Source organism: Taudactylus pleione, unplaced genomic scaffold (assembly GCF_031769625.1).
Source record: "Taudactylus pleione unplaced genomic scaffold, aTauple2 ptg000095l, whole genome shotgun sequence".
Taxonomy (NCBI): Eukaryota; Metazoa; Chordata; class Amphibia; order Anura; family Myobatrachidae; genus Taudactylus; species Taudactylus pleione.
In genome coordinates, this window is record NW_028284497.1 from 7,382,263 (window position 1) to 7,409,816 (window position 27,554).

General features: G+C 42.7%; 1 protein-coding gene across 4 annotated transcripts in view; it reads right to left on the reverse strand.

Moving 5' to 3' along the window:
• The window catches only part of CHD8 (chromodomain helicase DNA binding protein 8), a 124,359-nt gene that overhangs the window by 44,170 nt on the left and 52,635 nt on the right, over window positions 1-27,554 (reverse strand). For all 4 annotated transcript variants that reach the window (XM_088469944.1, XM_088469946.1, XM_088469942.1 and 1 more), the window contains exons 8-20: window positions 26,934-27,002; window positions 26,776-26,831; window positions 26,495-26,696; window positions 26,073-26,210; window positions 25,872-25,993; window positions 19,844-20,087; window positions 19,378-19,554; window positions 18,787-18,930; window positions 11,956-12,211; window positions 6,607-6,817; window positions 6,267-6,462; window positions 5,572-5,739; window positions 5,165-5,347 (exon numbers count right to left, since the gene is read on the reverse strand). In XM_088469944.1, the coding sequence (XP_088326070.1) occupies window positions 5,165-5,347; window positions 5,572-5,739; window positions 6,267-6,462; window positions 6,607-6,817; window positions 11,956-12,211; window positions 18,787-18,930; window positions 19,378-19,554; window positions 19,844-20,087; window positions 25,872-25,993; window positions 26,073-26,210; window positions 26,495-26,696; window positions 26,776-26,831; window positions 26,934-27,002 (2,166 nt within the window). The remainder of the gene's footprint in view (window positions 1-5,164; window positions 5,348-5,571; window positions 5,740-6,266; window positions 6,463-6,606; window positions 6,818-11,955; window positions 12,212-18,786; window positions 18,931-19,377; window positions 19,555-19,843; window positions 20,088-25,871; window positions 25,994-26,072; window positions 26,211-26,494; window positions 26,697-26,775; window positions 26,832-26,933; window positions 27,003-27,554) is intronic.

The following is a 27,554-nucleotide window of genomic DNA, read 5'->3' on the forward strand; positions in this document are numbered from 1 at the left end:
GCCGGGGAAGCCAGGGCAGCATTTACCTGGCGGCTGCAAAGAGCAGCAGCCGCTGGTGACCCTAGTGCGGCCCCCCCTTTCTATGCATACCCCGGCGGCTCCAGAGAGCCGAGGCCAGCCCTGCCCTCCCCCTGCATTTACCCGGTGGCTGCAGAGAGCAGCAACCGCCGGGGAAGCCTGCCTTACCACCATTGATGCTCGCACCCGAAAACTTGTGTATTTCCCAAAGCTGCACCTACAGGTGGACATGCTCAGAAGTTGTGGAGCACAGAACCTTCCATCCAAAACTAGTATATCTGGATAAAAATATGAGATATGGTAAGAACTTACCCTTGTTATCTCTATTTCTACAAAGTCCATAGGGTTCCACAAGAAACCTTGGGGTATAGGCGATGGCGGAGACATCGGGCACCACAGAGTTAAAGTTTTCAGCCTCCCAGGATGCACTGGGGTCCCTCTCTTATACCCCGCCCCCGAGCAAGGCAAGCCAGTTACGTAACAAGCCGAAGGCCGGATGAGGAGGAGAAGAAAGAGAGAGAAGAAAGATGTGAAACACACAAGACTCACATTCTCACCAGAAGGAGACGGAAAAACCGGTGACCAGAGCAAAGCCCATCTGCAGTACAGGTGCGACAGGGCGGGAGTCCTGTGGAACCCTATGGACGTCGTATAAAGAGATAACAAGGGTAAGTTCTTACAATCTCTCATATTTTCTACTTCAGGGTCCATAGGGTATCCACAGGATACCTTCGGGATGTCCCAAAGAAGTATAATTTAATTGTGGGGATGCTCCTGTGCCGAAAGGAAAATCCGCTGCCCGAAGGAAGCATCCTGAGAGGCGATGGTATCAAATGAGTAATACCTCACAAAAGTATGGACAGAAGACCACGTGGCAGCCTTGCAAAGCTGAACAGCAGAGGAACCACGTTGAGCTGCCCACGAAGGACCCACAGACCTAGTGGAATAAGCCCTAACAGAGGATGGAACAGGAAGGTCTTCACGAATATAAGCCTCAGAAAATGCCATGCGAATCCATACTGCCAAAGTTTGCTTAGTGGCAAGCTAACCCTTCTTCCGGAAGCCACAGAGGACAAACAAGGAGTCCGACTTGATAAAAGAATTGGTATGGTCAACATAAATCCTTAGAGCCTGTACCACATCCAAGGTGGCCTCATCAACTGAGAGGTCTGGAGAATTAAAGGCCGGCACTATGATATCCTCGTTAATGTGTAAACTAGATACCACCTTCGGGAGGAAACTAGGGCGAGTGCGAAGCACCGCCCTGTCCCTATGAAAAATGAGAAAGGGAGGCCGACATGAGTGAGCCCCCAATTCCGAAACCCTTCTGGCCGAAGCAATGGCCAGAAGAAATACAGTCTTCGATGTAAGCCATTTCAAATCCACTGAGCCCAGTGGTTCAAATGGCGGTCCTTGGAGAGCCCTCAGGACCACAGCCAGATCCCAAAGGAGCCACTGGTGGCGCAAAAGGGAGGCTGAATACGAAGTACACCTTGCAGAAAGATGCGGACATCAGGAAGAGTAGCAATCCTACGCTGAAACCACACGGACAGGACAGAAACCTGCACCTTCAGAGAATCAAGGCGAAAACTGTGATCTAAGCCCACCTGGAGGAAAGCCAACACCCTGGATATCCGGAACACCTGAGGATCATAGCCTCTAGGGTGACACCATTCAAAGAAAGTATGCCATACTCGATGGTAAATTCTTGCAGACGCAGGCTTCCGAGCTGAGCATTGTGTTAACTATAGAGCTGGAAAAACTCCTGGACCTTAAGAGGGCTGTCCCAACAGCCACGCCGTCAAAGACAGACAATTCAGGTCTGGGTAATGACAAGGACCCTATGACAACAGGTCCTGACGTAGAGGCAACAGCATCGGAGTGTCTACGGAGAGACTCCGAAGGTCTGAGTACCAGTGACGTCTGGGCCACGCAAGAGCCATCAACAGGAGTGTGCCGCCTTCTTGTTTAAATTTTCGAACCACTCGAGAAAGAAGGGAGAAGGGAGGGAAGAGGTCCGCAAACTGGAATGTCCACCGGACCGACAACGCGTCTACCAGAAGAGCCTCCGTGTCCCAGTTGAGGACTCCCGGGATGAACACCGCCGAGATGGCAGGGAGATTGTCCTCCGCCCAAGTCAGGATGCGGGACACTACTGTCAGCGCTGCCCGACTTCAGGTTCCTCCTTGGCGGTTTATGTAAGCCACCATAGTGGCATTGTCCGATTGTACTTACACAGGTTTTCCGTGGAGAACATGTTTTGCTTGCTGGAGAGCATTGAATACCACGCAAAGTTCCAAGATGTTTATTGGAAGCGCAGATTCTGCCGGGGTCCACCTGCCCTGGAACAAGTGTGGACCAGTCACTGCTCCCCAGCCTCGGAGACTGGCGTCCGTCGTCAGAAGGACCCAGTTTGCCACCCAAAAGGGACATCCCCTGTTCAGGTGAGTCGTCCAGAACCACCAGGCCAGAGACAGACGCACCTCCGGAGAAAGCACCATGGTCTGTGTCTTTATCCGATGGGGCAACCCATTTCATCTGGAGAAGATCAACTGCTGCAGAGGTCTGGAGTGAAACTGGGCATATTCCACCATGTCGAACAGTGACACCATGGAGCCCAATAACCTCATCGCTGAGTGAATAGACACTTGGCGGCTTTGAAGGCAACTGCGTACCCTTGCCTGTAATGCAGATCTTTTCCTCCATCACAATGACCCTCAGTTGTTGAGAGTCCAACAGGGCCCCGAGATGGAGCAACCTCTGCGAGAGAACCAGGGTGGATTTCTTCCAGTTTATTAACCAGCCGTGACTCTGCAACACAGAGATTGTCAGTTGCAGATGGAGCTGGAGGACCTCTGGAAACCCTGCTAACAGAAGGTCGTCCAGATAAGGCAACAAGCGGACTTACCCTGGGCCCTATAGGGCCGAAAGGACGAAGTACCAGACCCTGATGGGACTGTAGCCGATGGCAGACATGCAGACTTAGCTGCTGCCAGAGTGGCCACAATTTTGTCCAGATCAGGGCCAAACAGGACCTGTCCATTAAAGGGCAAGCATTCCAGTCCCTTTTTGGAATCTGCATCCGCTTTCCAAGAGCGCAACCATAGGGTGCGGCGAGCGGCCACTGCTGCCGAGGAGATTCTGGAAGTGAGGAGACTTATATCCAAGGCTGCCTTATTGATGTACGTGGCTGAGTCTCTGAGATTGTTCACTAACTCCGCCTGCTTAGCGTAAGAGTCAGTGTCCAGAGACGCCTCCAAGCTATCAGCCTAGCGCTCCATGGCTCTGGCCACCCAGCACACAGCCATAGCCTTCAGCAAGGGAATAAATGGATTTTAGGCATATTTCCACCTTGCGATCCGAAGCATCCTTTAAAAGGAGGACATGGAGGACACAGGCAATGTAGCACTCCTCACTAGGAATGTGACATGAGAATCCACTTGAGGAGGGGTTTCCCACTAAGAAAAGTAATTATCTGCAAAAGGGTATGCAAAGGCCAAGCGTTTTTGAGGCTGGAACCGCTTACCCGGATTTTTCCACGTCTCCTCTAAATGATCCACTAACTGACCAGAAAGAGGAAATACAGTGGTATCATTAATATCGTTGAAGGCGGCGTATTTGGATTTGGCCATGGGGGGGGAGGGGGGGAATCGTCATCCTCAATGACCAAGGCCGCACGGACTGCCCGTACAAGGCTAGGTATATAGACTCTAGACTTAGACTCTGCCTCCTTAGTACGGAGGGGCTCCTGGTCTGAAAAGTTAAAAATCTCACCGTCATCAGACAACAAATCCTCCTAATCATACTGAGACGTCTGAGATACTAAAGGTCACTTAGAAGGCCGCAATGACTCCCCCCCTTGTAAAACGTCCGACAGGTGTTGCACCGTATTGGACAATTAACTCACCCACCCACGCAGGCTCCTGCGAGACCTGGGGGGGGGGGGGGCCAAAGCGGGAGACGCTGGGGTACCATCAACTGCCTGGGGAACCCCTGCATGGGTGATGACACTACAGACTGCTGTGATAACCCCACCTGGGGGATCGCAGGGGGCGTCGCTAGCTGGCCCACAAGGGTTGTAAGTGCATTAGCAAATCAAGCCCAGGGCGGTTCCTGCACAGGCGCAGTGACAGAAATCGGGCGTGAAATAAGAAAACACGCCCTACATAAACCTTCAGAGTTTCCATCACCATCCACTAATGGTACATTGCATGTGGTACACTTTAGCTTAAGAGGAAAATCACGTTCACTCTCAGACATGATGAGTGTAACGGAGTGTATGCGACTCCCCTCACAGATAAATGTTCTTAGTGAGGCAATGAACACCCTGCTACACCGCACAGGCTTTGACAGAGGAAGAACAGGGATAGTAAAATGGCTGACACTCAGAAGTGAAAGTACAGGCAGACAGCGCTAGCATTAAGTCACATACAATGCAGAAATAAATCCCTGCACTACCAGCACTATGATCAACTACACAGACACAGAGTCTGGTAGGAAACAGTGCTGCATACTCTGACCTTAATCGCAGGAGAGGTATGCGGGGGGACCCAGACCACGATGCCACCTGTATCCAGCATCGTTTGCACACTTCTTGAAAATGGCCGCCGAGGAGCAGAGAGCTGGCGGGCCCGGGGGAGGATCGCTGACAGCCCGCCAAACCGCTATGGAAAGGCACTGTGAAGTGGGGGAGGCGCCGGCTGTGAGACAGGGAAGGCGCGCTCCCCTGGCATGCAATTAACCCCTGGGACGCTGGAGCTTAATCGCTCTGCTGCAGCCCGCTGTCCCTGGTGGTCTAGTGGTAGTGCAGGTTAATACCTGGCACCACGCGCAGCCTGTCCCCGGAGAGCCCCCTGCCTGGAGACCTAGGACTGTTATCGGTGGGTACCCTCCGTGGGACCCCGCCGCTTACCTGCCCCCTTGAATCCGGCAACTGTCCAGGCAATCTGGGGTCACCGCTAGCTGTCACCCCAGACACCCACCAGCATTCCCATGGTTTATGTTACAACACTACTCTACAGACAAAATATTGTTCAATATAAGTTTTGTTTTTGTCAGACTATTTCCCCTTACATTAGCAATTGCCATTACATTTTTTTATATAAAAAGGAGTATAAAATGTACTAAAAGCAGAACAAAAACAGACCTTGGAAAAGGTTGAACCCTTGCCCTCAGACTCTATGGTTATTGTAGTGGTTCGTCTCAACAGAATTTGGTCAATGTCTTCCTCACAAAACTTGGAACCTTCATCATCTTCATCCATAATAGCTGCATAAGCTCCTTTTCTCAGCAGGTCTTCAATTTCTTTCTTTGTAAACTGCTGGATTGGCTGTGGCAAAAGGAAGCATCATAATTAAATAATAGCAGATTTGTCTTAATGGCAGGTGATACAACTACTTTATAGAACGACTAAAGTTTTACTCATCCTACAGTATTATTGTTTAGTTTTTCTAAACTGCATGACATGTGGAGTCAATAAGTACTGCTTTGTTAATTTAAATTATAATAATATATGGTAGGAAGCATAACTTGTTTCAGGCAATGGATACTCACCCCACTCAAGTGATTGTCCCGCCCACTCATGGATTGCAGTACAGCTTTATCCAACCCTAGCTTTAGGCTAGCCTTGTCAAACATCTCCCTCTCATAGGAATTTCGGGTAATTAGACGGTAAATCTTAACAGCTTTGCTTTGCCCAATGCGGTGACAACGTGCTTGTGCCTGAAAACATGCGAAAATATTATTTTCTTTCCTCTTTTTAAAATTAAAGTTCACAGCATGACTCATACAAAATGAAAAAGGTGGGTACACACTACACAATATTTTGGCCGATTTAACGATTTCCGACAAATGGTTTAAATTGCGCAGTGTGTACCCACTATGTAGGTTACTGCGCGCTCGCGTTATCAGCCGCATCGTTAGGTCAGCCCTACAAGCGGCTCAATCGGACGATGCGGCTGACAACCCCATGCAGTGGGAAGCGGCAGGGGCAGACATATCAGGCACCAGATCATCTAATGTGTACCGGCCTGTCGGCAGGGGGGGGGGGTCGCCAGTCGGTTCGCTGGGTACACACATCATTTAGTGTGTACCCAGCTTAAGAGATTCTTCATTTTGAGCAAGTATAATTAAGCAGGAAAACGGCCACAAGCAATATAACTTACCACCCCAAGCAACTGAATTTCCATTTTAATACTTATGTAAACCATTAACAACAGATTAGCAAAACACAGGGTATAATGAGCTACCTGAAGGTCATTCTGAGGATTCCAGTCCGAGTCAAAGATGATGCATGTGTCTGCAGCAGTCAGGTTGATACCAAGTCCACCAGCACGTGTGCATAGCAGAAACACAAACCGATCAGAGTCTGGACGGCTAAATCGATCAATTGCAGCTTGACGCATGTTCCCACGAACTCTACCATCAATTCGTTCATAGAGATACCTTTGTTTTATACACAAACATTTTAGGATTAGACAGAGAGCCATTAAACTTGAAATAAGTTTTACTGTAAAAAGGTCAGCAAAAAGTAGCAAGAGCTGCGCAAGTCTGATTTTATAGTAGATGGACAAAACAAAAAATCTTTACCTTCGCTGAATGAGGTAATCCTCTAATATATCCAAGCACCGCACCATTTGGGAAAAGATGAGGACCTTGTGACCTCCAGCTCTCAGCTTAGGGAGAAGTTTGTCTATTAGCACCAATTTTCCAGAGGACCGCACCATAGCTTGCAAATGGAAGTCATAAGGGATCACTGGGGTTGCTTCTCGAAAGTCAGACATGATCTTCTCTTCCGCTCCTTGTTTTTTTTTTTAAACAAATAAAATAAAAGGGCAACAGAATGAGGAAAAAAAGAAAAAAGACATTTTGGAAAAACAAGAAAAAAGTGCACAGTCTATTCTAAGTCAAACAATATCAAGAAGAAACTGAACTGTCATTTTGGAAAAAGTATGTGAAAAAGCTAGGCTTGAATAATAAAAAAAACTGTTTTGTGGGGGTGTTAAACAGGTGCATTCTGACCACTTTCTATACATTCTCCTGGAACTCAACCTAGCATTCACACTGTTTGTAACATGCAGGCATAAGGATAGGTTAAATGTTGGGTTGCCATTATGATATGCTCCGAACTGTTAAGTTACATGCTGGGCACAGAAAAAGCCTCTATGATTCTACCTATAGACAATAAAATAAAAGTATATGATTTTCGTACTGCACAACAATTCAGGCATAGAGGAAAACTACAAGAAGTTTGACACATTTAAATAAACTCCAAGATGTTTAACTACTCCTATTCTACGCCCGCTTCCTACAGTCATTTGTAACGAAGATTCTCCAATCCTCTTTAGAATAGGGACATGATGGGGAGAAAGAAAAAAAAAAAAAAGGCTACAGTTTTAACATACAAACTTCCAGACAACAAAAAACAGAGCATAATATGTGGTAGGGAAGTTTGCCCCAGTGAATTAAGAGACGACTACTACTACTACCGAGACTACAACCACCACTACCGAGACTACTACTAATACTGAGACCACTACTACCGAGACTACCACCACTACCGAGACTACCACCACTACCGAGACTACCACCACTACTGAGACTACTATAACTATTACCGAGACTACTACCACCACTGAGATTACTATTACCGAGACTACTACTACTGAGACTACTACCGAGACTACTACTATGACTACTATTACCGAGACTACTACTACGGAGACTACCACCACTACTGAGACTACTACTACTACTACTGAGACTACTACTACTATAACTACTATTACCAAGACTACTACCGAGACTATTATTACCGAGACTACTATGACTACTACTACTACTATAACTACTATTACAGAGACTACTACTACTACTACTGCTGAGACTACTACAGGTTGAGTCTCCCATATCCAAAATGCTTGGGACCAGGGGTATTTTGGATAACGGAATATTCCGTATTTTGGAATATTTGCATATCATAATGAAATATCTTAGGAATGGAACCTCAATATACACACAGAATGCAATTATGTGTTATATACACCTTATACATACAGAGTGCAGGTCATTTTATACATTACTTTCAATAATTTTGTGGCTCAATCAAAGTTTGTGTACAGAAATTAAATTGATTTAGGTTTCATATACACCCTATACACACAGCCTGTAGGTAATTTTATACACTATTTTTAATAAATTGTACTTTAGACAAAATTTGTGTACATTGAACCATCAAAAATGAAAAGGTTTAATTTTCTCAGTCATGCCAAATTTATTCCGTATTTCAGAATATTTGGATACAGGAGACTCAACCTGTACTACTGAGACTACTACTACTACGGACGACGACTACTACTACAAATCAATAAAGAAGAGAAAAAAAAAAAAACCACACACTAGGGAAATTCTACCACCTCCCAAAGCTGAAAGGAGGAACAATGCAACGAAGCGCCCTTATTCACAAGTAAAACAATGGAGATGCGATCTATAAGACACAGGCCACATCTTTTTTTTTTTTTTTTTGCACCAGCAGAAGCAGCAGTTAACTTGCACCAGGAGAATATAAATTTTAATATATATATATATATATATATATATATATATATATATATATATATATATATATATACACACATACACACATACATACATATACACACACACACACACACACACACACATACACACAATATAGAATCAATAGCGGCCATTCCTATGCTAACCGGGAGCCAGTTCGATTTCTGAACGTTTAATAAAGAGCTACAAACAGAAGCTTCTTTAATCACGCACAGGTGATTTAATCAACTTTGCTGGGTCAGTAATTATCGCATTTCCACAGACAAATATCCTCAAAACATGATCTATTGGGGGTACTTAAAGATTGCAGTTGAAAACCCCAGGCCAAGAGCTTAGGGACATAATGATCTCACACAACATTGTATTATGCAGCTCACAAGGGGAGCTACGGATGACTCAGGAAGATAAGACTGTGGAGTAATTGGTTACATGTCCATGTGGCCTTGATGTGAAATGCCCCTTTCTGAATTTGTAAATAATAATAATATAGTGTTCCCTCTAGCTCCGGCGGCAGGCAGGGCGCCGGAGCTAGAGAGGGCAATCTTGTGGGCGCGCGTGCCCGAAAAGGGGTTGTGGTTATGAAAAGGGGGTGTGTCTATAAGACGCGTCCCCTTTTCGTCTTACTTGGGAGCGTTCCCGGCGCTTACGGACATGCCGGGCAGCCCCCAAGCGCTGCAGAAAGGGAGAATAGATGCCGGGCGCATGCGCCCGGCGTCTATTCTCCGGCGGTGACCGGATCACCGCATGTTTGTCCACCCGCGGGACACTGCGTCCCGCGGGTGAGAACGGCTCCCGCAGGCTGTTAGGGCAGGGCGCTTTTTGCCCTCCTCCTGGAGGGCAGGGTGCTTTTTGCCCTCCAGAAGGAGGGCAGGGCACCGCGCCCCGCTAGAACAGCCTAGCGGGAACGCTATAATAATAATAATTAAAAAATAGATCCACTTTGAAGATTGAAACAAAAGTTCTGGAGCAGAATGCTCATCAGGAAGCACACAGACTTCTTCAGACAGAGAACAAGTCCACGTAGTCCCTGTCCACAATAGCCTCCAACATGGAGAATCAAACAACGGCCAAGAAACACTAAGAGGGGTATTCAATATGAAACGTTAACTTCACTGCCGAAGTGAACGTTTCATATCAGAGTTTTTTTTCTGCGTTAAGTCTGGTGCGCGCTCCCGCTTATCCCCGTATTCAATATAAAATTAACGAAAACGGGAAACTCCGAAGTTGGATTTGCGTAAAGTTACGAATTTTTCCTTAAAATAATTGTAAGACCCCCCTAAAGTTGTAAAAACATGGGGGATCACTATGGGTACCCCCGTTTTAGCCTTGAATTGAAAGTCGGGGATTTAAATAGCCGAAGCAGGTGCTTTTTGCCCGATATTGAAGAAGTGATGCAGAAGAGCACTTAGGTTATTTTTTCCGTTTTTTTTAGTGGTCCCATCAAATTTGGGGTACATGAAAATGGGTACTAGCATATTTTGATGTCCCTAAAGTTTTTAAAAATTCTGCATTTGTGCACCTGCCGCTATAATTCTATTCTAGAAAACACCTGCCGCATACATGCAGAATAGCCCTGAACCTATTTGCCTATTGTTTAACAATTTTTTCCCATTTTTTTTTTTTTTTTGCACCCCAATTTTTAAATACATTTTTTGGGGTGTCCCTATTTTATTTTTTTTTTTACTTTTTTTGACACCGTTCTTTTTTAAATGTCAATCTCAGGGGTGCAGGCTATTTTTTTTAAGCCTGCACCCCTAAACCCCAATTCTGCACTTTTTTTCGACACCTATTCAATGGTGAAAAGTTATCACCGGTTTTTATCTAAGACTTTTCAAAACTGCGATAAGTCTTTGATATTGAATACAGTGTAAAACTAAAGCAAGTGATATTAACGCAAAAACGATTAAAAGTGCGATATTAACGCAAAAAACACCCATATTGAATACCCCTCTAAGATCCATGCAGGCTCACCTACTGGAGCTAGAAAAATCCTGTCTGGATCAAGCTATCATAAAGAAAAGAACTGTTCCATTTGAAGACCTCAGAACGGCAGTCCAGATTGCTGCGAAACCACACAGCTCACTTTTCACCCCCAATTTCAAGCCCCAAAGAACAAGGATTAAAGGATACTGCTCTGCGACTCCTGTGCTGCCTGGACTACGGGAGGTATGTTGGCAATAAAAAATATAAAAATTTAAAAAAAAAAAAAAACTAAAAAAAAAAAAAAAAAAGGAGAAAGGAAAGGAAACCCAAGTATATCCAGAAAATGGCCTCAAAACAATAATGCTGCTCAACTAGGAGACAGAATTGGAATGATTCACTGATCCAGTTTTAGCTGCCATCTGACCTGCCTCCTGGACCAGAGTCACTGCAAAATCAATAAAAAGGAAGCTTCAGTCTAGTCCCTGAGAATAAGTTATGTCGCACCCCTCACCAGTCTGGTAGCAGGGGGAACTCAACGGCTGAACCCCATGGATTATGCAGGGCAGGGTCTCCAGTCAATACCTGTGGCGGTCATGACTGGCACCAATCCCAAGTAAACTAGCTTATATTAAGAGTGGATGGTGACAGAAGAGTGTACCTAATGATATCCCCCTCAGCACGTTCAGGAAACATGTAGCATGCCAGTCACCGATCATAAATAATAAGAAAAATTGAAGAGAAAAAAAAAGGACTCTGGTCAGAAAAATATAAATATAAATATATATATATATATATATATATATATATATATATATATATATATATATATATATATTTTTTTTTTTTTATACATTTATATATTTATTAAGAAAAACAGCAACAACTGAAGTTCCCGGCAGGAAGGGGGCACAGAAGCAAACCCCATGGTTATGCAAAAAAAAATTAGATGAACATAGAACCATGTGAATGTGGAGCCGCTGATAGTATGGATGGAGTGTGACTATACATATACAAGAGAAATTGAACTATGAAGTATTATAAAATTGGATTGGCATTCCATTAGAGGCATTATACAATATCAACAGATGCAAAGGTAACCTATTCCTGTTATTAATGTATTACTCTACATGAAAGTAAAGATAAAGCAAACAATGAATAACATTTTTAACAAAACATCATAAAAGTTATACATCTAATATCAAAGAGAATGGAGAAACAATACTAATTTTGTGGAACTATCAACACTTTTAGTACCGACTGCTATATGATTGTCATTCCTTTCAATTCAGGAACCTGAGGTCTTCAATTGGTAACATATTTCACAGCAAGATAATTCTCAAAAGAAATTTGACCATTTATTTTTCTGAAAACATTTCTCTAAATAATAATAATAAATAAAGGCCCCACTTATGGATTGAGTTGATTAATGGCTCATACCAGTGATGAGGTAGGGGTGGTTGCAGCACTTGCGAAGTTCCATCATGGTGTTAAGCAAGTTAGGGGTGTTTGATTGACTGGCTCCTTTAGTAAGGAAGGAAAAATTCTTTTCCAGTATGGCCCTGTAATATTTTTTCTGAATATTCGTTAACTCCACTTCAATTATAGTTTCCTGCTTGGGAGCAAGATTCTTCTCCACATCTTCCTTTAATCGCCTAAGCATCATAGGTTTCAAGATGGCTTGTAACTTTTGAACCTACAGATTAGATAATTATGGTATTAGATCATAAGTTCCCAGGCATCATTTTACACATCTTATTTTCAGCACATTTACAATTTTAGCTATATATTTTTGGCTACATGTAAAAGCATTTGATTAAATGTGTGTATGTTTTATTTATATCAAACCTCCTGAAGTAAACAGGGCAATTGAAAAAACAAAACGATTCCTTACCATGACGCAATTCGGTTTTCCAAAAAAGCTTTTGAATCAACAACCTTTCTCCCAAACAACTCCCTCTCTATCTATCTATGGAAAACTAGTTAGACTATATTTAGACTGTCCATCCAGTATCCTGAGACATAGCCAAAGAGACATTATATAGGATGCTATCATACTGGCTGAAGCAGAAATGTTTTCCTAGGCAGCTTCAATAACTTCTACAGACAGCATCTACTTTAAGGTCTTCCACATCAGTTTGCAGTGAACTGCCCCATAGTCTGAGAGCTCTGGACACTGAAGCTATAGCAATTCCGGATGTCAATACTGTCCATCTAGTTATAGCTTTTTAAATTAATTTTCTAACTTGGGATCTTTAAGTTGACCCCAACCTCCAATAGACCAGCGCACAATGTGTAATGGTTAGCATTACTGCCTCACAGCACTGAGGTCATGGGTTCGATTCCCACCATGGCCCTACCTGTGTGGAGTTTGTATATTCTCCCTGTGCTTGCGTGGGTTTCCTCCGGGTACTCCGGTTTCCTCCCACACTCCAAAAATATACTGGTGGTTAATTGGCTCCCAACACAAATTAACCCTAGTGTGTATGTGTGCACGCATGTAATAGGGAACAGATTGTAAGCTCCACTGGGGCAGGGACTGATGTGAATGGCCAAATACTCTCTATAAAGCGCTGCGGAATATGTGTGCGCTATATAAATAACTGGTAATAAATAAATAAGAATAGTACTAGCCATCTACTTCCTACTAGATTCTTTAAAAAAAAAAAAAAACTTTATTCAGATATTACTGTTGATGCAGAAGTTATATCAAAATATTTAGATATGAGATTCAATAAATTGTCCACATTATCCAAAACAAACCTTCTAGAAGTCTCTTCAATGTCCCCAGATCCCAACCTAGAACCATTTCCATCATTTTGCCGTATTCAATTCGCAGTGAAAACTGAAGTTTTCGCCAAAAAACAGGCTCAAAAAAAAAAAAAAAAAAGGGAGAAAAAAAAAAAAAAAGTTTTCTCCATCCCAAACGGAAAACAAATGCAAAATCCCTATTTTTGGCTAAAAACATGGGGATTTCTTTCAGAACCCTTTAAACAATCCCCTAATGATAAAATTACTGAAAAACAAATTTGTAAGTTGCGTACTTTGGCGAAAAATGAGCGTGCAAATTTTGGGCAAAAAAAAACCCGTTGAAATAAAACAACACATAAAAAAAACGTTTTTTTCCTGGAAATGACCATTCCACGTAAATTGGGGGTATATGTTGAAATGGGTGCAAGTATACTTTCGTGTCTCAAAAACGCAATATTAAAAACTCTGTTAAAAAAAAGCGACTGCATGCAATGTTTAAAACACTTGTTTTGTCCATACCGCCCCCTGAAAAAGGGGGGGGGGGGGGATTATTTAGTCTAAAGGGTTCTGAAAGAAATCCCCACATTTTTAGCCAAAAATAGGGATTTTGCATTTTTTTCCTCCTGAAATAGGAATTTTGCATTTTTTTTTTCCTTCTGGTCTGGGATGGAGAAAACATTTCTCCAGTTATTTTTTGCCTGTTGCCGTTTTCGCCTGTGTTCGGCGAAAAACTGACGTTTTCGCCACTAATTGAATATGGCCCATAGTCAAACTCTTTCAGAATAAAAATCTTCCACCTGAGCTTGTGGGGAAGTCTTTTTACCCCTTATTTGAGTTTCGGCCAAGAAATTAGCTCTTTAAACCTTTGTGCATGCTGAATTGTTTGGTACGAAAAGAAGACAGTTCCTTCTGCCTAGCCAAAGAATAGTTGTCGCATGTGACACACATTATGGGACGGTAACGTTCTTGCTGTAGGGCATTTACTACTAGCTAACTGTTATATGAATATGCATAAAGAGTTCACCTAACTTAGGTGCTTAACTCAAGCATGGGGACTCCTTCAGCTGTTTGGGTTCTGGTACTGGGAGGCTCCTTCAGCTGTTTGGGTTTTGGTACAGATGCGATTCCATTGAAAATGGCTCACACCTGAAATGGACCTACATGAGCTGAATTTAAAGAGTGACTTTCCTACCAAAACTTCCGATAGAAGAAGCGGACCTGAACACCTGGGTAGCCAACTTACCCACGGTTCAGTAGCACTGGAATTATGGGGCAAGAAAAAAAAAAAAAAGGCAAGCACCTGCTTGCAGCAGAATGTTACAAACCCTGTGTCTGATCTAGAGACAGAAAAAGACAGAGGAAGAGGAGAAGCTCCCTTATTTACCATTACAGGGGCATTTTCAACTGCCTTTCTTTATCTAATCTAGAAGGAGCTTGTCTAATGTAATGGCAGCCATGGAGTATTGACTCAGAAAAGGGATTTAAATAAGTAATAAAAATAGAAAAGTATATATGAAAAAAAAAAAACCGCACAAAGAACAAAATCCCCTTTTCTCCTTCAGCAGTAAGAGGCACAAAGATTGAGATGCAATGAAGCCAAAGTCGATGGCAGCAGAGACAGCCTTAAGATCTACTAGTTCTATTGGATACGTACAAGAGATGTTGGCCTGTGTCCAAACAGGTAATTGCTTGATGGATCATGATTGTGATTTGCCATGCTTACATTGCGACAGTAAACCAGAACACAAAGGCCAAGACAGTTTTTGATATCAGGTGCACTCTGGACCAAACTTTAAACATTTTTAAACTTTTATAACATCAAAATAAAAATTAAAGTATATAAAAAAGGATATACTGTATGTTATACCCGCAATATCTGGGGTATAGAATGTATGAATTGAGTTTTATTATAACAGATTTATTCATCCTGCATAATATTACAGCTATTAAAATACTCGTTATTTCAAATAAGAATAGTTGCGCAGATTTAACAGGGGTATCTAGGTTGTGTCCCTCTGCAGAGTTGTCAACAAAAAATTACCCATATGAGTCTAATACAGGTATTACTGAAGCCCTATTATAGTCAGATAAAATTTACAACAATTTTGTATCATTCACAGATTTGAATAATATGCGTAAATTATATTAAAATCTTCATAATGACAAGGTTCTAATATGTAGCTTAATTGTGTGTCCCTTTGTGGACCTATCCACAAAAAATATGAGATATATGTATTCAAAAGAGAGGTGTTCCTTAAAACATCAAATTTGAATATTACAGCTAGAAAAAGGGATATTCTGACTACTGTATTAGAACATTGTTCTAACAATGCAAGTCTTTGCAGGGAAATAATTAATAAGACAATATTGTAACATTGGACAGGCTTAAATAAGCGTTGTAGGTTAAAGATTCTAGTATTTTGAGTAGATACTATTTATTTCGTTTGTGGTAGTCAGATATCCATGTTTCAACTTATGTTATAACTAGTAAAGGGACCAGTTATATGCCAGGCTAAAAGTCTGTCCCGGTGCTCACCACAGAGGGAGCCATTGGAGGGGGCAACGTATGCCTCGGCTTCCACTGCACATGCATGTCGGAGACGGGACAGACCTTAGGAGGTTATTATATACATTTATTTGTAACATTTTAAACCAATAACTTTTTTTTTTTTTTTTTACTTTTGTAGGTAGAGATAATTATCTTAATAGTGGTAAAACTTGTATTTCGGCTAGTAATATGATAATGGTATATATACATAGAGTAGAGCTGCCTTTACAAATAATAAACGGATGGATATCTTTTTGTACTGCAACTCTGAGGGCATCCCGCCGAAGTGGCAGCTTGGCATGTACTTAAGGTCCCAATGTTCTCCATCGGATGTTGGAAAAATCTGGAGTTTTATGCTTAAATTATTTTCTCTAAATCAATGGGGAACACACTTTTTACTCTTCCGTTTCCAGTTTACCAGTGATAAATTTTATTTCAGGGATGTGTCTCATTTTGCGTCTTCTCTATTCTCTTTTGCAAGGCTTGTTAGAAATACACTGTCGAGTCACATTATTAGGACCACCTCCTATATTTGACACTGGCAGCGCGTAGCCCATGAAGTACAGATGGATCCACATACATTTAGCCTCCTGGTGCGTTAAACAGTCCTTCTTGTCGCGCCATGCCGTGACCCTTTATACCTTCAAATGAGTCTTATTCGCACAGCCATGTGAATAGATATCACAAGCTGCTGATTCAAATGAAATGCAGCACGCCTATGTTCTCTGAGCGAGTGCAGGTGTATCTGCATGCTAAACACTACATTACAGTGTTACAGCCGCTGACACTGTAACATATCGTTTCGTATGCAGATACACCCGCACAGACAACATAAGCATGCTGTATATCATTTTAATCAGCAGAAGCGGATTGTGCTATCTATTCGCATTGTTGTGTGAATATGACGCATTTGAATGTAAAAAGAAGCACGAAAAGACGTTCATCACTACCGAGTCACACCGAGCTCCCGCGTTGTGTGGCGTTACTTGTAGCGCACGGAGGATAGATGTATGTGGGCACATCTGTAAGTCACGTGGCTTGGTGGGTATATAATGCATGCGATAGGCCGTCTGCACACACATCACTCGTTGCGGGCAATTTATCAGAGTTGCAAAAAGGGAGAATTATTGGCTTTCGGGCCAAGGGTGTCAGTATTTCTGAAACAGCGCAGTTTGTAAACTGTTAACGTGCTGCTGTGGTGAAGCTGTATCGTGATTGGACAAATGGCACCATTGCAAATAACCAATGGTGGAAACTGCGGAGCATCAAGTACTGTTTATGTGACATGAACGTCAGCTACGAAGGTGCTTGCATCAGACCGACACGCTACGGTGGAGCAGCTCACCATCAAAACGAACCTGGGCGCCACCAGACGCGTGTCAAACAGTTCAGCGAAACCTGATGCACATGGGGCTCCGAAGCAAATGTATGGTCACTGCACCTATGCTAACGAAGGTGCATCAGCAGAAAAGGCTTAAATATTCACGCCTGTACTGGAATTGGACCTCGGCTGATTGGCGAAGGGTTGCCTTCTCTGATGAGTCACGTTTTCTGCTCCATCGAACAGATGGACGTTGGCATGTCAAACACTCTGCAACCATTGCTAGAAGAACACAAGCTAGTGGTGGCAGCATGGCACCACTCACCCTCCGGCAGTTATGGGATGCACTACAGTCAGCATGGCTCCAGTTACCTGTGCCAACCTACCAGCACATTATTGATTCACTCCCAGCCCGTCTAGCTGCTGTCCGTGCTGCACAAGGCGGTTACTCTGGCATTAGCTAGTGGTCATAATAATGTGGACTCGACTGTGTATATTGGAGGTTCCAGCAGAAAGGGGATATTAAGTTAACACTTTAAAATTATTCCAAATTGTCAATGTCTTGAAGGTGATTCTATATCCCCAAGTATCCAGAGTATAAAAATCCTGTTTTGTTTGAATCTTATAAGAACCATTCAGGCCCAGCACTGGTTCCCCAAAGGAAAGTCTTAGGAGTAAATTTACTAAAGTATGGGTTTTTAGAAGTGGAGATATTGCCCTTAGCAACCAGATTCTAGCCATTATCTTCTCGAAGGTGCTAGATAAATGTTAAGAATAATCAAATTGGTTGCTATGGTCAACATCTCCACTTCTAAAAATCCACAATTTAGTAAATATACCCCTTAGAGAGGCATTTCCTTAACGAAAAAAAAAACTTCTACTTACAGTGCCAAATAAGGATTTATAGATTTAATTTGTTATAGGTCATGTACCCGAAACATTTTTTTTCCTTAAAAAGAAAAAAGTGGTATAAAGTGAGTGGATGTCACCTTTTTGCATTACTCTTCATCAGTTGTTCCTGTGTTGCATACCACATGTGTTGTTATGGTTGCCTATTTGTGAAAGGATGGAAGGCAGGGTGTTTGTGCATTAGGGAGCAGGTGGACAGAAGACTCTCCATCATATTGGAAAAGAATGATCAAGGGACCCGACCAATGTTCGTTCTGGAATATAGGCAGTGTACATGCAGGCCCTCCTTCTCAAAGCTTTGGAAGTCTGGAAACACCAGGTGGTGTTATCTTTAAGCTACTGCACATGTCAAATGAAACACAAACTGCAGTGGAAAGGGCCATGGCACATTACACTGTGCTTCAGAAAGCATCAGTGTCATTTAACTCTGCCTGCAGGAGACAATGCAGTGTCCAAAACCTGAAGAGGCCACAGATCTCTTCACCAGAAGGCAGCCCTGGGTTTATCCACATCTTATAGCCAACAGTGGTGACAATCAAACTCCCACTCCCCCAAACACACACCCACACAAGGATCTTAAGAACAAATTTACTTTGCAGACATGAGCAAGATAAAGTGTTCAACTTTACTGAATTACTAATGTAAAAAGGAAAAAATATGAAGTTTTGTGTAATGAACACCATTTAACTAACTCTGTACACAACTTTGCTTTGTTTGAGCTGGATGTCTAAGTTCTATGTACCTGTTCCTCAGTTTTAAGGTCTCCAAAATCCTTCAGAAACTCAGCTTCAGAGGCAAACTGAGTGGGCTCCAGGAAATGTAAGAGACTGAACAACTCCTCCACAGTATTCTGTAATGGTGTCCCTGTCAACAGGACCTTGTGCTCCTGTAAATTTAAAATATTTTACATGTAATCTACACTTGTCATTCACTTGTGCATTTACAGAACAGACAAATATCTTTAAGGTCCCTACAAAATAGGCGATGTGCTCAAAACGCGATATCGTGAGCTATTTCGCTTGAACTCTACCCGGCACTCCAGGACACAATATGGTGCTAAAAAGTGTCTAATCTGACTTCAGATCTATTGTGCACAAAATCTATCTATTGCACAAATAGTATACGAGATTGGCAAATCTTATCTGCAGTAGGCAAGATCTGAAGATGCGATGTACGACCAGCAGGTACGCGCATCTCGTGGACACTCACGATTTGGAAATATTTTACACGATTTGTCGGTCTAATACGTTGAAATCGGGCAAATCGTGTAAAATATCGTTTAGCGTGTAGGTACCTTTAGACCTGCTACAAAACTTACTAGGACTATACTTACCAGGTCCATGTGTTTTAAGCTGTCCAGCAGTTTACAATTCCTATTCTTCAGACGATGAGCCTCATCAATAATAACACAGCGCCATTCTATTTCACGTAGCTCAGGGCAATCAGAAAGCACCATTTCGAATGTTGTGATCAAAGCATCAAACTTGTATGCTCCAGGGATCAGGTGACCCTAGAGATGGCAATAAATATAGACATCAAATCAAAGAATGTGCACTATTGCATAGATTCTAGGTATACGGTAAAGAGAAAAGGAAAAGTCACAATGAAGGCAAAAACACAACTAAATTACATACAAATCTCCTACAGAACATAGGAAGTCACACTTCTTTCAGGATATTGGCATCAATAATTGTATGAACAAATGGAACACAAAACAACAAAAAAACAGATTCAGGTTTAAGATTTTTAAAGGCAGGTTGTCACTTGATGAAGTGATTGAAGATACAACTGAAACTGACCTTTGAGTCCTTGCAGTACATCTCATACTGCTGAATCATTTGTCGGCTAGCCAGGCTGCCGTGGTATACAATGGTGTTCATTTGTGTCCAGCTTGCAAATTCCCTCTCCCAGTTGGTAATGGTGGAGAGTGGGGCAATCACTAGGAAAGGACCCTGAACTCCCATATTGTACACTTCCTGCAGAAATGATATAGACTGGATTGTCTTGCCCAGGCCCATCTCATCTGCCAGAATACAGTTCTGTCTGCAAGGAAAAATACAAAAATAAACTAGGCATTAGGTCCCTTTCAATGGTGTGGAAGAACTAAGTAAATGACAAATCTTGCTCAGTTCTAAGAGTGATTACATAAATAAATAACTTTAGAAGTAAAAACAACAATAGGACTTTTAGGCAGGGTACACACCTATACGACCGGCAATCGTGCCGATGTTCAAGGCCCTCACCCTGGACATCACATGATTGCCAGTACACACTTGAAAGATTTAATGAAAGACAGAACAATCACTGTTCTGTCCTTCATTAACTTGTACAAGCTCACATGCGATATCGTATGATTGACTGTGCAGCAAAGCTAATTGCACGATATCGTTTGCGACCGCGGGTACGCGCAAATTGGGCATACACACTGCACGATATGCCCGATTTGTCGTTCAGATATGGCTAAAATCGGGCCGATATCGTACAGGTGTGTATGCACCCTAACACTTATTAAATTATATTGGGATACTGGAGACATTGGAGTAGTAACAAAAATCAAACACAGGCATAGAGGCTGCCCTTCACCTCTTTGGGGCATATTCAATTCCAGGCAAAAAGTCCCGTACTTTTCGCATGCTGGATTTTTCGCCGACATCGCTAGTTTTCAATGTGAAAAAGTATCACGTGTGTGCCAGCTTTTCCTCGTATTCAATTAGAAATAGTCGAAAACAGAAGCCGGCGAAACTGTAACATGCGAAAAGTACTGTCAGATTTGGGGAAATCAGCCTGACACCCCCCAAAAGATGCACTGACATTGGGGATTACTATAGCTACCCCCGAATAGCCCTGCTGAAGGCTATTTCGCATCTTTGCATAAGTGGTGAAGAATAGCATTCAGCAGGTTTTTGGCTCAAAATAAGTAGTCCCAGCAAATTTGGGGCACCTGAAAATGGGTGCTAGATATTAAGTTGCTAAAGTGTAGTTAAAAATCGCTAGTTTTTAAGTTTGTCCCCCAACTTTGGACTTTTTCGCCCCCAAAACAAAAATACTTTTTTGGGGTGATCTGAAGACTTTGCACCCCAAAACCCCAATTCTGCACTTTTTTTCGACACCTATTCACAGGCGAAACTTTTTCGCAGGTCCCTTGGCACTGAGTTTCCGCACCGGCGAAAAGTCTTCAGAATTGAATACGGAGGAAATTTTTTGCAAGGTGAAATTACGTCACTCGCGATACTTTTCCGCAGAAACTGACTTATCGCGGATAATTGAAAATGGCCCTATATAGCGAATGGCTCTCAGGAACTCAGCTAATTAATCAACAAAGCTCGGAGAAGAGTATATGAAAGGAAAGAAGGAGCACACACACTTGCAATTAAAACACAAAAAAAAAAAAAAAAAAAAAAAAAAGAAGAAGAAGGAGGAGCCCAAAACAATAAAAGAAGACAAATTAAAACAAAATAACCTCTGGAGCTTAAGGGAGAACGTCCAATGGAGTTCAGAGAAACGGATTAACAGTTAGTGCAAACATCACATTTTCTCTTTCATTATATGGGGGGCACTGGAGACATTGCAAAGCTTTCCTCATGGGAGGGAACACTTCTTGGATGTGCGTAAAATCCGGCATCCAAAACTTGCATCTCTGGGCACAAAAGGTATCAAACCAATAGAACTTAGCAAAAGTGTGAATCAAGGGCCATGTGGCTGCCTTGCAAAGCGGTTTCAAATGCCACGCGCCTTGCCAACCACGAAGCCTCCACCGACCAAGCCCAGTAAGCACCAATATCTTGTAGAACTGGAATACATGAACTCAGATAAGCCTGATGGACAGTGAATATCCATCTAGCTATGTTTGTTTAGTAGCAGACTAGCCTGGTCCTATGAATTTATATACGTCGTTCTTACTGCATAAAGATTATGTAGAGAAAGGAATTGAGAATCATCTATCTTGAGAAAATACTGGAATTTAAATTTTCTGATTTATGTGAAATCATGAAGCAACTTTAGATTGAAAAGGCAGTTTTGTCCCAAGAACTGCTCTGTAGGAATGGAAAAATAGGAGGATTCAGGAAATTGCTGCAATGTCTTAGGGTGCGTACACATGGTACGATTTTAATGAACGATATGAACTTTTATGGAGCGAACGATCAACGAACGACCAACGATGCGCGTTATCACATGGGCGATAACTATATTTAAAATCGTCAGTACATGCAGGCCAACTTGGATGATTTCAACACCACTTGCATGTTATGAGATGACTTCACTGAAATATCTATCAGTGTGTACGGGTTGGGTAAGAAATAACCCTGGAAGTCCGACACATCGTAATCCCGGCGCCGGCTGGTAAGTATATTTAACCCTCCCCCCCTAACCCTCCCTTGAGGCTGCCTAAGACTCGGGGGGTGGTGCCTAACCCTTATACCCCTCCCCACACCCTAACCCTCCTGGGGGGGGGGGTATCTAACCCTAACCTCCCCCCCCCCTCCCAGTGGTGCCTGTCCATAACCCCCCTTCCCCTAGCCTAACCCTCCTTTATGTCATCCGAATCCACTGATTTTAATTTAGTTGTTTGTATTGCGTTGAGAACTAAACTTCAGTCCCAGGGAGCTATTGGGGACACAAAGGCGGCTGTATAGGTAATACACTTTGGAGAAAGGTTTGAAAAGATGCTAAATTCTTTTGGAAAAAGACTGCTAGAGCTGAAATATGAACCTTCGGAGAATAAAGTCTACATCCCAGTTCAAAACCCCTTTGTAAGAATAAGAGCAACGTGAAAGCCGGAAAGTCGATGTAGAAAAACTGTGTCAACCAGCGTGGGAAGATCAGTCCTTCATTTTCCAACCCAAAGACCAGGCTCTAAACCTCTTCTCCACCTTACTACAATTTTATTGATCCAAACAGAAGCAAACACAGGATGAAGGGAAGCACCAGCAGCTATGTAAATACATTTTAATGTAGCTTCTACCTTTCTATCAGTAATATCTCTAAGGGCATATTCAATTAGGTGCGAAAAGTCAGTTTCTGCAGAAAAGTATCGCTGGTGACGTCATTTCGCCAGGCAAAAACTTTTCCCTGTATTCAATTCCAAAGACTTTTCGCCAGTGCAGAAAGTCAATGCATTAAAATAGGCGAAAAAGATTCGCATATGAAAGCTGTTGAAAAAAAATGCAGAATTGGGGTTTTGGGGTGCAAACTTACAGGAACTACCTTCCACCCTTGGGACAGCTCCCCAAAAGGTAAACTGTCAAAAAAAAAATGTTAAAAAATAGTTAGCACCCCAAAAAATGACTGAAAAAGGGGGGTAAAACAGTACAAAGTTAGGGGACAAATTTAAAAACTAGCTAAATAAAGTCCTGGGGCCCCCCCCCCCCAAGTATGCCCCAGGTGTTTTTAAAATTGCAGGTGCTTGCGGCAGGTGGATTTTTTTTAAAACTACACTTTAGCAACTTTAAAATATGCTAGTACCCATTTTCATGTACCCCAAATTTGCTGGAACTACATATTTTCAGCCCTCTCCCCCCCCCTGCGTCCAGCTGTCCACAAAGCAATTTAACATTACACTGGCCACAGGTAAAAAATATGCCCATTGCACTGCCCGTTGGCTTTGATTTGTCAGCCGTAAGAGAAACTGCAAAAAATACCAGGAAGGCAGCAGTGTAGAGCACGCTGGAAGTATACACCGGTATCTAACAGTACAGCAGCAGTGTAGCCAACTCCTCCCCCTGTAGCACCTCCAGCAGATCGCTCCAAGTGCCACTGTGACCTTTCCTGAGCAGGTAGTACAGCCCCTTCCCGGGATGTAAGTATTACACGCTCCTCTTCTGAGCAGAGGGGATTTACCTAAGAAAGCATGCAAGATGGCCACTGATGCGAAAGCCATTACCCTCTAAAACGGTGACAGCGCAGGCCGTCTACAAGCCTAGGCGGTACCCGGAGTGAAGACCCAAATGAGAAAGCTGGGGCAGTTAACAGCCATTCACTCCCCGCACCACCGGCACCCATCTAATACAGCAGTAAAACCGCATGAAATGCCACACCACACATCTCCTGAGCTAAAAAAATAAAATAATAAATCTATATAATAAGCGAGAAAGTGTGTTGGACTGCCTGTCCTTTATGCACGCCCAGAGTTTTGTACCTAGCTCATTGATCGCGAAATTCGCGCTGTAGCGCATTTTTACGCAATACAGAGTCCTTCGCTTCCTGTATTTAAAAATAGGACCCGGTCACGATTCCCTCACTTGTGTGCTCGCCGCAAAGCAGCTAATCACCACCGTTGATTGGTTGGAGAGATGCTGCCGGCGGTGACTAGCTGCTGCAGCAGCCAATCAGCGCCGGCGAGGCCTCATCCAATTACCGCCGGCAGCATCCAACCGCTGGCTGTGCGTCCCACCTGACCTCCACGCTGCTTCCGGTTGGCCGGTTACATACCCCAGGGGTAGTGGATAATAATAAGATGCAAACTATTGTACCCCTTCTGCTCTCCTCTGCCTCCCCTGTGCCCCTCTCACCTCCCACCCCTGTTCCTCTTTCTGTACCCCTTCTGCTCTCGTGTGTACTCTCCAGCTCCATTGTGCCCCGTTCTCCTCTCTCCATGTCTGTACCCCTTTCTGCTCTCCTGTGTACTCTCCCCTCCCACACGTGCCCAGTTTGCTTCTCCCCATGTCATTTTCAGTGCAAAATATGCGCTATAGCACGTTTTTACGCACTACAGGCAGTAAGGCATAAATTGTGATAGGACCCAAAAACTGTGGAGTAGGACCCCAATTTTTTAAAGGTGAGGAATCCCTGGGACCCAATTTTTTTTTTCCACTCAGCGCGATCACTGCTAGCTCCACTAAATTTGGCATGGTGGTGTAGTTTGACCAGGATTAGGTTTTTGCCTAGGTTTGAACTTCTTCAGGGCCACTCACTCTCACACAATCTCATAAAACCGAGACACTAATTTCCTGGCCTCTTTACTCATCTGTGGCGGCCGGCTTGCTTGACCCCACTGTCACTCAACCAACCGAAGGGATCGCAGATAATCCGATGCTGCGTCCTTGGACGCAGCTTGGATCAGTAATGCATGCAGGAGGCGTGACGCCTCCTGCTGCATTACCATATTACAGCTAACGCAGCGGCTTACATGTTAGCAGCTGTGATAGCATATCTGTCAGCAGCTGCATCACCCCCTCTGTTCTGCAGTGATTTCTGAAACTCAAGAGATTTTGGAAGCTATACTGATTTCTGTTCTGTAAGTCAGTCTGCTCCTGCTATACCCCATTCCAAACTGTGTGAGAATACGCTGCCTGCACTGTCAGTTACTCCTAATTTGCATAGTTATCCATGTTCTATACAAGCACAATGTAAAAAAAATGAAGGCTGCAGGTGTACTTCAGGGTCCAGTCTTCAACCCGGGTATCCCTGCTACTGTAGAATAACCAAACTAAAGCAGAATAGGTTACAAGGCCGCTGCAAACAAGCCGAGCTCCCTGGGCACTTAAAAACGCATTTAAGATCAGGCGTTGGAGAGGGGAGGAGTTTCTGTCTTAATGTGAAACTAGTATAATCAGCTCCTTCGGTCCTCACAAGCAACTCATGTGTCCAGTGTCCCTCAGATGGAAGAACAAGAACCACAAATATGATGAAAATATCCAGGGAGTTCTCTCCCAAATTGTTAAACTTCAGCTGTTTTCTGGATTACCAAAAGAATTTTCTTTATGTAGCGTCAGTATTGCATAGAACCAACTAATATTTATTCAGCGCTGTATCTATCCTTAGGTTCAAAAAACATAAGATCCACTGGCCTCTAACTTACACAAACTAAAGTCCCTATTTTTTTCTCACCTGTTGTACCAATTAAAGAGCAGCCAATTCACTCCCTCTAACTGGTATTCTCTTAACTGGTTTCCATTACTGTATTCCCTTGACAGATCTAACTTCTTCCATGATGTAGCCGCTGGCCGTGCCTTAGAGGGAACAAGGCACACAGAATTATTGCCGGTACATTTGTACATTACAACATGCAGCTCAGAAATGGTCACTCACCACACGCTTAAGGTTAGGCTGCCGGGACTCTATTATTTTGAATTCTTCAATCTTCCGGTCATCTACATCTTCCTTAAGTTCCCAAGTGCTGTCTTCATAGGATAGTGAACACCACTTTACCAGATAATACACCACTGGCTGAAATAACAATGCAGCAGATAAATATAGCCAACTACTTCATTCACTGATTAACAAAAACTAGAATTTTCTTTCAAATGGGTCTTATTTAATTAAAAGTGGCACCACAGGCAAAAACACACACACACACACACAGTAAGTGATCAGACATCGTAATGGAGAAGTACCATAATTATAGTAATTAGCTACAGTGGAATGAGCTAAACAGTTTTTCACCCATTGAAGAATTAAGAGCTCTATTTAATACAATGAATAATGAAGACCAGGTTTAAGACTTAATTTACCTCCCCATTGTCTTTATCAATGCTATGCGATTCATCCAGAATTCGATCCACCTCTACATAGTCTGGATTAAAGGGTTCCTCATCTTCTGGCAGGAAGTGCCGCATCTGAGCCATCTTGGTTTTAAACCTCTTGAGCTTTTGGTGGATGCGTTTGTCTCGCTCGAGCTGCTCAATAGTGGCCCATTCACAATGCAGATAAGAGCTGAAAAGGATGGGAAATATGTACCTATCTATCCTGCAATGTTTAAAACCACAAAACCACTGAACAGAAACATACTCACTAATTCTTATATTTGACAAAGAATTCTTCTGCATCAATATAAACTCCTGAAGGAAGCTGCAAGAGGAATAAGGTAAAAACAAACTAAATAACACAAAACATAGGCAGTTACAGGCACAGAAAGAACTAGTGAGCCAGTGTAATATTACTTTTCCGCACCTCTCTCTTTACCACTCGCATACACAAGATTTTGTCTACAATAGCAGCATCCTCTTCACTTGGATTTTCCTAAAAATAAACAAATATTAACTACATCATATATTTGTATCGCAACATGTAATTATTAGCAGAAAAATTTACTATACAATTCATCATGTGGAAATAAGAAACCCAACACAACAATAATTATATCATAATTATAAGACCATATGTAAAACTTTCATAACCACACATAATGTCAAAGATGGTGGTCATAAATTTCTCTATCAATAGACCTCACCTGTGTATATCAATTTAGCAATCAAGGGCCCAAAATCTAGGTCATTTGGATACTGGCTCTATTCACTGCACAGTATTAGAACTGAAAGTACAGATGTTTCTACATACACTGTGGCCTCAGTGGTGCCATAAAGCCCCTCTCAGCGCATCAGGTACCCCCTTTTTTGTTCAAAATTTGTCTTAGTCACACAAACAAAACAACTGGTATCAACAAAAGTATTTTATTAAGACTGCACAGATCAATTTGATGTGCAACATTTGTATATCTGTGTTGCGAATGAGTCTGAATCTGTATATGAAATGTGAAGATGCAGCGGCTTTTTCTCACACCTAGCTCCGTTG